At 37.1% G+C, this 15091-nt stretch overlaps 1 protein-coding gene and 1 long non-coding RNA gene across 2 annotated transcripts in view; both read right to left on the reverse strand.

Annotated features, from left to right (window-relative positions):
* Positions 1-1423: 1423 nt before the first annotated feature.
* Positions 1424-7128, reverse strand: LOC139123770 (uncharacterized). Its single transcript, XM_070689924.1, has 5 exons — positions 6702-7128; positions 4107-4475; positions 3146-3574; positions 2832-2932; positions 1424-2311 (listed from the first exon to the last, which is right to left on the reverse strand). Exons 1-4 carry the CDS (start codon positions 7126-7128, stop codon positions 2850-2852), a joined length of 1308 nt encoding a protein of 435 aa, XP_070546025.1. The 3' UTR covers positions 1424-2311; positions 2832-2849.
* A 709-nt stretch (positions 7129-7837) lies between these two features.
* Positions 7838-15091, reverse strand: part of LOC139123962 (uncharacterized) — a 41869-nt gene continuing 34615 nt past the window's right edge. The window contains exons 2-3 of the long non-coding RNA XR_011549805.1: positions 8608-8703; positions 7838-7912 (exon numbers count right to left, since the gene is read on the reverse strand). This is a non-coding gene — a long non-coding RNA (uncharacterized lncRNA). The remainder of the gene's footprint in view (positions 7913-8607; positions 8704-15091) is intronic.

Below are 15091 nucleotides of genomic sequence, written 5' to 3' on the forward strand. Positions count from 1 at the left end.
TACATGTCACGTGATAGTTATGTAAACAATGATGACACCGTGGTTACCAAAATGTTCCCCTGTTTCTAGGCTTTAAGAAAATGTATAATTTATGAAGGTTCTGAGCTTATTGACCACCATAGAATTGTTAGATTAAAAAAGGTCACTTTCTTGTCTTGAAATCTGTTCAACAAGGATTTTAGCATAATTAATACTGTCTATGGTCCAGTTGTGTTTTTCGCTCAACCAATACACGTGATAATCGTGTTGGTATATGCAAGCTACGACCTCAGAATACAGCGCGCCCTCCGTTGGTAATAATCAAAAAACCCTAGCAGCGCAATACATACTGCAATACAGGTTGCTTGACAGATAAGTTGGTTAAACTTAACAAATTTCATATAAAAGAAAATAAATGAAATTTTGGCTGAACATTTACTTGTGTCTGCTTCGAAATTGTGATAGCGTCAACGATCTTAATTACGAATGAGATTCTGAAACAATGATGCCATGCTACCAAGGACACTGTAATAAATCCTGTTCCAACACTCCTGTTCGCCAATTTGATATTATCCCTGGTCAACGAGCAATTTTATTCTTCGATCGCGCTGGTAAGAATGCACAAATGATACAAGAAAAGAGCTTGAAATATTTTTTTACGATTGAAATGTTTCAATTATCACTTTCCTTTGTATCGCTATTGTATCTTATCGAAATCACTTTAAACAAAAACAATTATATACTTCCTTTTTGGTCTAAATAAACTGAATAATTATTAGTCTAGATCTAACAAAATTTCAAAGAACAAAAGTACTCTGTTTAAAATGGTTAATGGCACAAATGTGTGCAATTTATGATTGATGTTCATACAAAAGTTGTCCAGGCGTCTTAATTTCCAAAGGACATCTCTATAGAACGGATCAATCGAGCTAAGGAGTCCTACAATTCATGACGTTACTGGAAATGATAGAATTCTTCTGTAATACGTACCTCGAAAATAAACGAATTAAACTTTTGCTCAAACTTTCCCCAGGGAAACTTTACCTATTGTCTTTTAAAATAACGATCAAACATCGGGAGTCACCGTACAAACTTTGGTACTAAAGAAACAAATCACTCAACATTTACAATATCTGAAATTCAAAATGGCCGTCATCTTTAAGGTATCTCTGTAGGGGAAAATAAATTCCCAATTTTCACAAAACTAAGCCATGTGAATACTTTATTAACTCCGAGTCCATATGTTTTAAAACAACTCATACAAATGGTAGGGCAATAAGAATAATATTTTAAAAGTTTGAAAATGAATATCTGCCCTCGAGTCGCTTTGTACCTTGAGTTTAACACGTTTAATTCCAATGTTAGATGGACATGAAAAAGCATCGTAACACAGTACTTTTCCAAGAATGAACAAAAGCTCGAAACACTGGAGTTTTCTTTTCAGTGCATATTTATTCGAGGTAACATGCATTTAATATTACACTCATTGAATGACTTCTGCCTCTAAAGACTTAGGCAGACAGTCAAATAACAAAAACTTTTGAACCATGTACAGTTCACCGTGCACAGTTTCAGCATTTTTCTCACCGATGAGGGCGTCAGGTACGGAGTCGTTCATGAATCGACAAGCGCGTCTTTTAAAAGAGGGACGGAGCGTCGTTCATGTCATCATAGCACCTTCATCCGCACCTCCTCAGTTGTCATGGTTACTCATATATTCTGCTCTAAACTACACCCTTTACACGTGCCAATCAATATAATGAAAGGACAGCTAAATAAAAGAGCTGAGTGGCATGCCAATGTTAATATTTTCTATAACAATTGACTTTCCCGACAGTTGATTCGCAACCGGTGAGTGTTTGCTTGAAGATGGTCAAAATATTAGACCATGCATTCGTGTTTTCGCATTCCATGTTTCTGTTGTCGTTTCAAATGTCTACTTTTGTTTACAGTTCCTGAATATCCAGTTCAATTACACATCAGAACGATTCGAAGCATTCGAGCAGAATGACACACAAACGAAATTTTCTTTACCTAACATTCAGTTGAACTTCATAAACGATACAGAAAACTGAAGTTTGTGTTGCCGCGCAAAAATGTCAGCCTAGCTGAATGGACAGTCCTTTTTTTCCGATATAAAGTCACACTGTTTGTGCATGTGAAAAACTTTGAATTTGAAAGGATGTCATTCTCATCATTTGGGGAAAATCTTTGATTGGAAATTAGACAAAGAGCAGTTTCGATGGTCGGTCCTGAAAGTCTGCAGAGGAAGCATAGCACCTGTGGTTAGAATCCACGACTCCATTGTTGTTACCAATGATGAAGACGGGATCTAGAAGATAAAATAACAGTCAGTCGTTATTCGTTATCACAAACGTTTGATATTCACGAGCAATCTTTGAATCTTTGAACTTGAAGTTTGATTATGTACAGGAACTATTTTCTAAGTGTCTGACGAAATAACAAAAACTGAGCAATAAGAAACTTCGACGTTAGCGATTTCACAGATGAATATGTTTCTCCCTTAGATTGTGGTCATTTATAGAAAGTACGGATTTGAATTATCGTCATTCTTCAAAATAATATTTGAAATGTACTTTAAAGTGAACATTTCATTCTAAACACTACATGTTGATCAATTTTACAGCTGCAGCAAATTTTTCAATTTTTTAAGTCATCAAAATCCCTTGCTTTCATTGGTTCGTCCTACAAAAGACAAGGATTATCCCACATTCAACACATATTTTACAAAATGTATATAAAACATGTCTAAGGAAGGAAATATGAAAATCAATTATTTATAATCGTTTGTTCCTCAGAAAGGTGATGTTAGTACAATCACTAATACTTACCAATATGAGCCATGTAAGTTAAATCCGTTGGACAACCAAAACTACGAGCAAACTGGTAAACATTTCCAAGGCATGAATTCCTAGCTTTGCACTACCACTTTCTGCAACAAATTCAGAGCAAATATTTGTTCAAATAAGGAAAAATACTACAAACATGTAACAACATGATCATACATACTTCAATCTTATGGGTATGTCGCTGTGCTTGGGTATCAGATTGTAGCAATTTCCTGAAAACTGTAGAGCGTTCTTTTCAGTTTGATATGCTTAACTTAGTACAAATATCAAAACTGCCTGAAAGTATTTTACCTCACCTTCTGAACAGTCAGGTGTTCCTCCTTGGTTTTCTTCTTCGCCCAATGGAATGCACTCTTCACCTTCAACCCCGCCATCAGCGGACAGTGATATGCAAAGAAGAGTGTAGTCAGCGCAGTTGTCGTCGTCCAACTTCAGCTTTGCTTCGCAGTTCGGTATGTCAGTCGGCTCTGAGGCTTGATGGTCAATGGGTTTGGGTTCTTCCGGTGTTGGTGCGCCACCAGTGGCGAGAACAGGATCGGATTTGACTCGCTCCTCACTGTCTATGTCATTTGTGAAGTACACATTGACGCCTGTTACTGAAGCTTCGTCAACAGTTGCTGTAACTTGCAAGTCGAATGTGATTTCTGTGTCTTTGTAGGTAGTGTACGTGATATCTGATGGACTCGGTGACGTTATCACAAACGACTTTTCTTCCACACTAACAACTGCCGAAAGGAAAAACATAAAAACATACGATGCGACAAAATTGTATCCACAATGTCCTTTCTAATGATAGCAGAAAAATATAACTGGACTGCCCCTTTGTGCAGCAATGATACATATTTCAGGCATACATGTTTTCCCAGGCAAGTTTAGCCCTAAAATGTGAAAAAGTTTAATTTGGCCTTCTGCAGGATACAGTACTGAGAAATATTACATAAGCTCACAAGGAGTTCAACATGAGAAGCTACACAATGAGTTTTGTGTAACGAGATAGAAAATGCAAAGGTCATGACGGTGGAAATAGGTCTTTTTTCTATCGAAAACTCTCCAATACAAATAAAAACATCCCTAGCGAATGCAGCTGCTCAAGAAAGGCGAAAAACAACTAAAAGAGGTAAGGTGAATGACATTGAATGCGTAACATGGTTAAATATGAGAGAGAGAGAGAGAGAGAGGAGAGAGAGAGAGAGAGAGAGAGAGAGAGAGAGAGAGAGAGAGAGAGAGAGAGAGAGAGAGAGAGAGAGAATACTTTACCAGAGCAGTCTATGTCGTCGCTGGCGAGGCACTGAGTATCCTCATTCGGGAGCACCTGGACACATATCTTCTTGTAAAGAAGACACTGTTCGGCGTCAGCGATTACAGTAGCCGTCAAACCGGAAACTTCGTTGTCATCGTTTGCTCCAACTTTTATCGGAAAATTACCAATACTTTCAAAGGGTGCGGACTTTGTGGTCATATCGTTGTCGTCGGCAAGATAGAGATTGATTCCCGTGACGTCAATGTCAAGATCACCGCCAGAATTTTCTAATTTGATATCATATGTGAGTGTAACTTCCGTTGTGGTTGTTATTGTGTAGTCTGCTGGAGATGTGATCTTAAAAGTGTCATCAGCGACACCAATGTCTGAAATAAATATCATGATATCGTTAACATCTGCCATTAAAATTGACGATGGAAAAGTTTGACGTGAATTTACCTGGGATAACCTTAATTTAAACATATATAAATTTTGAGCCACTTACAAAAGTTTTCATATTACTATTGAATATTCAATTGAAACAAAAATTAACATTGAGTTACAATTGTAACAGATCCTTACGTTTCTGTGTTGAGATTTTTTAAAGCAAAAATGGAAATTTAATCAAAGGGCACCGTAGACCTCATTGCAATCATGCCGAATATATTATGTTGTAGGTGGTAGTTTTCCACAAATTTTACACAGTTCTCGAGTTCATACCAAGTGGTAAATAGTGTCCGATTCTGAATCAGGTCATGTAAATTTTACAAACAAATATTGCTTATAAAATCGTGATCATTATGAAACAGAAATAATAACTCCGTGAAAGTTTGAATTGCTGTTACGCAATTTCTGCTGCAAAAATGCATATTATTGTGATTATTATGCTAATGCCATGCTAGTTTTGCAATCGTTCACAAGACAAGGCTCATTAAACGATGCGACTCAATTTCAAAGGTCAATTCTACCAATTTTTTTAATTTCAAATTTCGCACCACTGACACGTGGATTTTTATGCGTTGGGTCACATCGTATCGAGAAATTCCTGAAATATTACTAAAAGGACAAACTATCAGCTACATCGCATGCCATTATTTTCTTTTTATCTTAACGGTCCCGGATTACCGACCACGATATCTTTGATAAACACTGATAGATTATGTATATTCTTTGTGGTATAGTGCGCATGCTCTATCTTTAACGCAATGCTGAATTCTCGGCCGCAATCACAGAATCACTGTGACCATGGACGTCTTTTTTGACGTCCATGCTGTGACTGTTGCCAGTACGATGCATTGGCAAACCATTCTGACGTCAAGCAGACCATTTTTTATGTTCATGGTCAGACTAAGCTGGAAATCGCGCTCAGAATCGTCGAAAATGCAAGCGAGGGCATCAAAAGCCAACAAAAAAGACCGACACGTATGGACGTCCTACGTCCGTGATATAAAACAGTCTGACCGAGGCTAGAAACGGACCAGGGTGGCTCACACTGGAACAACAATCAAGAACTACTGTCAGATTTTGTTAAGTGATCGTGCAAGAACGCAATGAAGAGTCTGATTTGCGCACTGTTTTGAAAAACTAAACAAATTTCTGAACTCTTTGTTGACCGAGCTGATAAAAAAGTACTACATGTCGGGTGCGTGACCTCTTCTTCTTTGAACACGATTGGAATTAATTTGGGATAAGTGGATGGTGAAGTAGTAGATTAATTTGTAATATTGAAAGATTCAGCTATATGTCACCTAACACTTTGGAGAAATTTGAAAGATATAAAGATCAAATTATCCCAAATTAGTTCCAATCGTGTTTATTTGAAATGCGGATTGAAAATAAGTGTCAATGAACCTGAGTCACATCCTTAAATTTGCATCATCGTCGTAGAATGTCCGAATACAAATAATTGTTGTTAACATTCACCTAAAATCCTTAATAACTTTGCTCTCTTGACGAGAATCAAATAAAATTTCGTCAGAGTCCTTTTGACAATACAATAGATACAATAATACTTAGTGTGCAACGTAACATATGTTATTAATTCAAAAAAGGTTTCACTACCTGTACGACCGATATCCAACCAAACAAAAGCCACTTCCTTCAGCTCCCTTCCAACCCCTAACATAATGACTATCGCTTATATTCGCACACACATAGAGAGAGGTGGTCTCATGCAATGGGCATAAAATTGTTTCAATTCGATTTTTCGAAGAACACAATTCAGAGATGCTTGATTACTTCTCAATAAATTGTACAACTTAAAAGTTACATGTTTCTCTATAACCGGGTGAGAATGCTGAGTTCTGCCATAGCAAACCGCAGGCAGGGTACTCTTTCCCATTCCGGACGCCTGGTACCACCACTGTTTCGTGGTTCAAGATGACCCCGATGCCTTTGTCATTTTCGATATATTCCTTGGACCTTTTAAAGTTCATAGTTACCTTGAATGATAATGATTATTGAACCTGATCTGATGTCTATTTATACCTTGCCGACCGATCATTTCCAACTTATCAACAAACAAACGCCAGTGAAGAAAAACATTGAGATTGAGTGAAAACGCGGCGCATAGAAAAATTGCACGGCTGAAATGGCAGTCATAGTTAACTTACTTGAACAGTCGATTCCGCCAGATGCTGAAATGAGAACACAATCGTGTGTATCCGACGTCAGCTCTTTGGCACAAATGTAAGTGTAATCAGAGCATTGTGAAACATCAGCTATGACCTTTGTTTTCAGGTCGTTCTCAGTGACAACTCCTCCTCCAGAACTGGAGGCTGGAACAGTTATCGGGAAGTCACCAGTAGTATCAAATGGGTCTGACGTTGTTGTCATTGCATTATCATCGGAGAGGTAGACGTTGATGGTCGAAACTGTGTCCTCGTTGTCCACGGAATTTGTTAGAGTGACTGAATATGTCAATTCGACGGTATCAAATGTCGTGATTGAGTAATCAGGTGGGTCGGATATTGTCAAAGCAGACAGAGTTATGGCTGAAAAATACAATTGAACTTTGTTTAGGGCGACGTAATTATACATCTTCTCTTGATATTTCACTAAGCTTGATTTGTTTAAACATAGATCAATCCATCCATAGATCCATCCATCAGACGAATCCTCCCACAAACCCACCCACCACAAATCTATCCCTCCATTCATCCTTCTACCCACCCTCCCATCCATTCATCTATCCATCAATCTATCCAGCAATCCATCCATCCATTCAGATAGACAGACAGACTGATAACTATAATCAGACTGATGGCTTTGTACCTACAAGCCCACGAGCAATTCCGCAGAAAAAAATGTGTCAGGTGCATTTCAGCCAAAGAATTCCACTGATGATAACGCAGAAGTAACCGTACAAACTTGCTTTGGAAGACGACAAAGAAATATTACATGTTGACTATAAACATGTGAGTTGGACAAAATTATTTTGGGTGTCGTTATGCGAGTTCTTGTGACATATGCAGATTAGTAAACCGCAATGTTTTTTTTTTAAATTGTATTAACTAACACCAAGATTAGTGCTTATACACTAAGGAAGGGTATGCTTAACAGCATTCGGTTTACAATTACACGTGCATAACTGTGTTGTTATAAATTGCATTAGAAAATCAGGACGGCGATAGATTCACGGACTGCATGCGTGGCCAGGAGAAGCAATCAAGTTGTCAAGATTGGTATGTTATAACTGTCTGAGAATGTATCAAATAGTTTTGTGTATAACTGCATAGCACATTTACCTGCTCGCCCAATACTGAGGTGCAGCAAAAAGATAACAAAAGAGGTGGCGATCCTCATAGCGTTCGCAGTGTCCTCGCTACCGAAAAAAAAGACATTTTAATGACAATTATTTGTAGTGTTTTAATATCTTTGACTAAGAACAGAAAACCGAACTTTCGTGGACAAATGTCCCCTGTGTATTAATAAGTCACAATAGAAAATACTGCCCTCATCGTTAATATCTGATAGGAAGGAAAGTATTGCAAATGTTCACACCGTTTGCGATAATGCGAGAAAGAGACACTTTTCCCTGCAGACAGTCTCCCTAATAAAACTTAATGGTTTACCACCGTTACTACCCTCTGTACGATCTAATAAATAAGGAGTAAAATATACATGTAGGCAGTGACGTTGAGTTGTGGAAATATATAACTCTTTCAGGCAGAATGGACAAAAGACATTTTCCGTTTGACCCGATTCAGCACCTCCGCTATTTAAACCAACTGGTATGTAGTTATAGCTTTCTCTTTGAAGTGTCCAACAAAGAAGACAGAATATTGTATGCTGTTGGTATACTAAATCGACGCCGACAATCGTTTTCAGTGTGTAAGTCACGTTAACACAGACAAATTTGCCATGGAATATAAATAGTCGGCAGACTGAGCGCTCTCGCGATGTGTTTGCTTAATTATTGTAAGACGGGCGAGTAAAATGAAGAGAAAAAAGCAAAGCTATTGCACTAAAAGATGATAATTCAAATCTGACTATTGTAAGAAAGTCACTTATACTCACTAAATATAGTTAATGAGATCCAACTCCTGGTGTATCGTGCATGTCCACTGCAGGAACAGACTTGTGACAGTGCTCTTATATCTATCTGACCACGTCCTGCATGACAACATTCAGTAAACAAATAAGATAATTGGTGGTTTCAGGCACTCATTGATTTTCATATGGTTAATACTTAACTTTACGCAACCAAGCTAATGTATAATGATGGTTTTGTTATTTATTTTACTATGGTATGTTCGTATCAGGTGAGGGATACTATTTCACGTTTACCATCTCCTCTACTAATTAGGACATCAATTCAAAACGGTAGTCGCTGTTAAATGCAGTTTGAAAAAACAAACTATGCAAAGTAAGCGAGATCGCAAGTAACGTAGAACATTCTTAAGTACCTCGGGTCGCAGGCAATGATTGTCATTTGCTTGTTCTCTTGCCAGTGGTTGACAATACATTTTAGTTATAAAGTCGATTTTACTAAATTTGCATTAGACGTACATAAGATGTTGAGTGGATGGATTAAAGATAATTGAAACTTGAAAACTGTATTATTTCCCCTAAAAACGTAGTAATGCGGCTTTAGGCTTTAGCTTCATTTACACTACATAGTGCCTGAAATATTAATCTTCTTTGCAAACTTTAAAGCTATACCATCTTTGGCCGACCGGTTGGCTGTCTTGAATATGAAACCGTATGGGGTTTTCGGCGCTAACTGTACTATGTCTGTCACTTACAAAATTTGCACTTTTGAGGAAACCTTACGAAAAAGTCTGCATTTCTTTCCGTTTCAAAATATACTCAAAATGGGGCCCAAAACAATAGTCCTGACATTACAGTTTATTTAACGAGTAATACTCTGACTCTCAGTATGTGCAATTTACTGATAACAAATTTATTTTGCTCTTAATTATTAAATAAATATGTTTGCGACAACAGAGAGGAGCAAGCAAGATTGACTCAGTCTGTTAAGCAATAGCGAAAGAAACAACCACCAGAATACAGAGATGACATCAAAACAAAGTCAATAATCCAAATGACACAAAGTAATAAAATCACCAGGTTCTAATAGCTACGAATATTAACAATGTCGGGAACGACCACCTGTAATCACAGATTAAATTAATGAGTGGTGGTTCCAGGTGTCCGGAATTGGTAAGCCTACCCTGCTAGTATATTACACCTGCCAAGAACGGACAAAGGTTGGAAAGTGAAGCTGCCGAATTACAGTATAAAGTCAAAACTATAGGAATGCTCTCACGCATTATTTATGTAACAGATGTGTCATATTTTGAAATTAATCTTCATATCTTACATAAAACTTGTAAACCGATCTTGCAAGTGTCCTTTCCGAGAAGCTCTGTTTTTAATACTGTTTGATTTTACCACAATTATGTAGAAACAGAATGACCGCTTGGTTTGCGTTTCGAACAGCAGTATACACCAATAAAACACTCTGCATCACAGGTGATCTCCCGCATGTCCCCTGTCATGACGAACTGGAACACTCCGACGTCATACACCTATGTCGTACTATTCAACTTAGAATGCGCTTCGGGAAATATCTAACTCTCAAATATTTTAACAGTATTTCTGATCCACCAATCGTGGGGGCTTACTTTAGTGCTCTTAAAGAAAAGACAATTTCATCGACTTAAATTTTGTTGTTGAAAATCGACATTTCATTTAATGAAGATTGCCAAAGCGATGTTTTTCGTAGAAACAAACGTGATTGGATAGAATAAAACTTTTTTCTTCGCCATGCCATTGCATTACTTATCAACTTTTTCGCAATGTTTATGATTTTATTATTCAGAAAAAAAATTATAAAAGTACAGCTAATTTTAAGAAGCAACTTTCAAAAATTGGCCCTTGGAATATTTTTACATTCAGGGATCACTCAAAATTTGTGAGTGACCAGTTCTGTCAGGACGCTGGCAAAGCTTCAGAGTGTTAAAATTGTAGCCTGATGACCCTGCGTGGCTATCTGTTTCCCTTGCCGAAGGACATAGCAATGTTTGGTAAAAATAGCAAATGACTTCATTTTAAGCGTAATATGATCATAAAAGTTCATGAGTGCAATAGCGCAGAGTCACCTTCCATTCTACACAGTTAAAAAGAGGCCAGTATGAAAGGTCTTATTTTTGTTTCTAAAAGGCTGAAATAAATTATTTAACCAAAAAGGGAATAAGATGTACATGAAGATAGATTCGATAAAGCATTTAGAGTGCAGCGCAATGCAATTGAAAACCAGTTTAGTGTAGTGAATGAATTAAGAATATAACTACTATGACTTTCGTAAAATGACCATTCTCGACATGGAGAGTAGAAAAGAAAGGTGATTAACTATTTTGGGCCGTTTTGTCTATTGTGTTTCAGGATAAAATCAATGTACACCGAAAAATGAGTCATTTTTGTATTTTCACTGATGAGACGTGACTTAGAGGTAATATAATACTAATTTTAAGGTAGCATGAAGATTTTCATTTCGTTGTAGGTGCTGATTTTAAAGCTCGATTTGAGGAAATTTACGTTGCTGAAACTTTTTCTTTCTGCAATATCTTCCAAATGAACCCAAAAAAGTGGTAGATCAGAAAAAAATTATGAAAATTTGAGATGCAGAGTATCTGTGACAGAGGCGAATTACATCTTAAGTAGATGGAGTTGTCTATTGAAACTAATGACGTCAGAATTTGTAGACGCCGCCAAAGCAAACTAAAGCTAGAGTGATAGATATTGTTCTGTCGATATGCAAATGTTTTTTTTATCAACGAATACCTCAACTTCTGACAAGTTCTGCCCTGTTTACACCATTCTGTGCCTGGCATATCAATCGATTCCGCATCAAAGAGATTAGTCTGTTCGTTTGTTTTGTCTGTCACCTAGCGACCCTTTTGGTCTGCAATAAAGTTTAGGTAAAGACAAAGAGAACCATGCCCGCTTTTACTGAGACTGACCCTTAAGATTTGTACCCCGAATTCCCGTTTCGTTAAGTAATTGCAGAAATCGTCCTTTCTATACTTAAGTAAACATATATGCACCAAGTTAGGTAGAGAGAAGAGTAAAATGAAATAAAAAACGACAGGAATTGAAAGGAAAAACGGACCAACTCGAAAGAATGAAATATACACGACGTACACTAGAAGGAAACTTTCAAAGGGCTAGTTAGTAATAACCAAGTTAAGATTTTATCTCACATGACAACCTATAAAATGCGGTGACGACTGTGACTTGCTGTGCTTTACAAATATCAATTAATAAACAGAACTAATATTTTCTATTCAAGTGATTGATGAAAAACTCAGCTTGATTGCAGTTAATGTTATCAGGACATTCAAAACATATAATAATTCACTTGTCGAATGCATGTTGTCTTCCACTCCACTGTTTTCGATTACAATTTGGATATCCATGAACGCAGTCTTCAGTCTGTCATTACGGTATTATGCGCCTACAAAGTGAAAGACTTACACTTGTACTCAAACTGTCCCCTTTGAAACTTTCGACCATTCACTAACCAAATAATGAAAAAAATTAGAGGTCACCAAGCAAAGTACAGTATTTGTAAAACAAATTACATAACATTTACAGATAATGTATATTCAAAATGAAGGCCGTCCAAATTGTACTGATTGGTAAAAGTATTTTTTTTTTCATTTTAGTTAACACGGTGATTTGTTTACTCCAAGAGCTTTCAAATGAGCCACCATGAGCGGTAGATCAGGACAGAATGAAAACATTTGAGAATCAAAATTCTGTTCCCGAGCTGCATTCTAAGTAGATGCAGATGTCTGTTGATAGCTGTTCCATCTCGGACTACTTGAGTATTTGGATACGGTGAAAAGTACTGTCCCTTTTTCTTTACAAAGCCTATTGACGAGGCAAATTGAATGGAAACTGTTCGTCGCCTACAGCTCTAACCGTACTACGTCTATCATTCATTAAATTTGCGCTTTTGAGGAAATATAATGGGAAAATATGAATTTCCTTCTCTTTCCAACGCACAGGCAAATGGGACACAAAAATCAGTAAGGATCACATGCTCTGACATAACTCACAATTTGTTTATTGAGTATTACTTGCGGTATGCCTGTGTGAGCTCTGTTCCGACTGAGTTAGTTTAGCCATAATTTGCTCTTATAAGGTAAAATCAAATGCTTGGTAGATATCTAGAAACTTTTTTAAATCGATTTGAATTTTCGTGGAAGAAATGCAGAAAGGCAGACTTGAAACAGTCTTGCAGAATTCGCAGATCTACATTCACACAAATTGTTAATACGCACAACAGATGTCTACTGGTAAAGATGACGACACAATTTTTAGACGCTATTCATTTTTGATACATTGTCCGCATGGAAACCTCGTGCGACAAGTATTGTTTCCCTCAGCAAAGTCACTGTGAGGCCCTAGTTGATATTAGGCTCATTTACGTCACTCTGCACCAGGCGTGTCTATCTGAACAACAAACTGACGGCGAGGCTTTTTTACAGAATACCTATATCTTTAGATATAAGTTTTGCATTGAATTGACATACGGTAAACAGCTCTAATGTGCACCAAAACAAGCCTGTAGATTAGCTATGCACTGTTGGTGTAATCTAATGAAAATGATATCATTTTTAAAATCAGATCACCAATTTGCAAATCTGAAGAGCTAGAGATGTGACAGTATAGAATGCAAAAATTACAATTGATCTTACAATGCGTCGAGTATGAGGTAATAGAAACTGACCTAGGGTACTTATGCCTACGTTCTGATCCAAAGAGTCGAAGCGAGCCCAATTCAGACTAGGTCAAATAATCGCGACAAAGTGTATGTTGTTATAGCTGAGTAGATATCTTAAGGAGGTTTGTCTAGTTAGGCTAATGCCAGAGAAAGTCATCACATTCATGTTACAGATTAAATTAATGTCCCTATCTACAACTTTGGACCATAAAAATGTTACAAATTTAGGTAGAGCTACGTAAGCACGCCAATTCTTTATACATTCTTACTTGTTTGCTAAGGCCAGTAACTGACCGTCACGTTTGAAATCTCAGTGTCGCAAAAGATCTCAATCAACCAGCTTCTTATTCAGTCTGTGTGAGATCAACAAATATAAATTTAATGCGACAAGCAGGAAGAGAGAGGGATGGATTGGGATTATAAAGTTGGAAGCTACGTTGAAGAGCCCACATGTTTTCGTTAAACCAGGGCGGAAAATTCAGGCTGATAAAAATATTATCAGAATTTTTTAAAAATCCCAAAATACATGTCTATCCAAAGATATGCTATTTTACATATTTTAAGCATTTCAAGCATTTTTAAGCATTTTATCACAACCTACTGTGATTTATTTCAAAATATCTGTCTATAGCTATGGACGATAAAAATTATGTTGCTGGACTATCAAAAGAGTGGGATACTCGCAAATGAATTGTTAAAAATTGGAAGCATGCGCAAAGACCACATCAACATACATGGAGATTGATTTCTGTCTACCAAATTATTGCGAAATTTAATAATGACGAAGTTTGTGTTCCTGTTGGCAACCTAGAGCCAGGTGTCTGTTGCTACGGTGTCTGTAAACGCTATTTACACAAGTTTATCATTAACGGGAACTCCGTGCGCTTATTATTAATAGTGTTATTCCCCATAACAACATAACAATGTGACTTTTGGTCATATTAGTTGTATCGGTTATTGAACCACTCTTTTTGAGAGTGGGGGATTTGGCGGACCGGTTTTGGCTGTGATGTCTCCGCTAGGTGAATGAGAGGCGGACGTTGTGAGTTAGAATCCGAACGACAATGTTAATCTACTGTCTTGTACCACATTGAGCATTGCGACTCTGGCTGACTTATAACTGTTTAACTACAATTTCTATGAACGAGCAGGGGGATGTCTTGAACATTTGTTGCCGAAGGTGTACACCTACTATCTCTTTGGAAAACAGACAAATGATAGCTTGCCGAAAGTATATCTAAAGCGTAAATTGTACCACATCTGCATTATAAGCATAGTGCTGTTGGTAAAATCTAATGAAAATATAGTGGGAATTTTCCTTCGTTCCAAAAACATATATATAAATCAGACCAAGAAAGCAGTCCTGACCACACTCTTAGGGACTGGCCAGTTTCTTCGGCCTGGGGTGAATTATTTTTTGCCAAGGTCAAAAAGTGGTTGATCCCTCCCCTATTCCTAATTTTGAAAACAGGATGACCCTTGGCACGCGACAACAGAAAAAAAAAAAGTTGAATACAAATTATATACATATATATATCCAAGAGTCAGGCCGCCAACATTGACCGACTGATCAATTAGCTCAGTTGGTAGAGCATCCGTAATGTATACCGGCGGTGTGGGTTCGAGTCCCGCATAGGTCACTTTTCATTCGTCAATGCGATATATCTATCTATCTATCTATCTATCTATCTATCTATATATATGTATATCTATCTATCTATCTATCTGTATATATAGAATATATATATATATATATATATATATATA

The sequence above is a fragment of the Ptychodera flava genome, assembly GCF_041260155.1.
Source record: "Ptychodera flava strain L36383 chromosome 23 unlocalized genomic scaffold, AS_Pfla_20210202 Scaffold_23__1_contigs__length_28996876_pilon, whole genome shotgun sequence".
NCBI lineage: Eukaryota > Metazoa > Hemichordata > Enteropneusta > Ptychoderidae > Ptychodera > Ptychodera flava.

What these genes read in the sequence shown, in the direction of transcription:
- LOC139123770 (XM_070689924.1), bottom strand. Translation starts at nt 7,128, where the DNA reads ATGTATAATTACGTCGCCCTAAACAAAGTTCAATTGTATTTTTCAGCC. An exon ending in CGACGACATAGACTGCTCTG is followed by an intron (nt 3,575 to 4,106) that starts GTAAAGTATTCT and finishes TCCTTTCGGCAG; the next exon opens with TTGTTAGTGTGGAAGAAAAG. An exon ending in AACACCTGACTGTTCAGAAG is followed by an intron (nt 2,933 to 3,145) that starts GTGAGGTAAAAT and finishes AATTTGTTGCAG; the next exon opens with AAAGTGGTAGTGCAAAGCTA.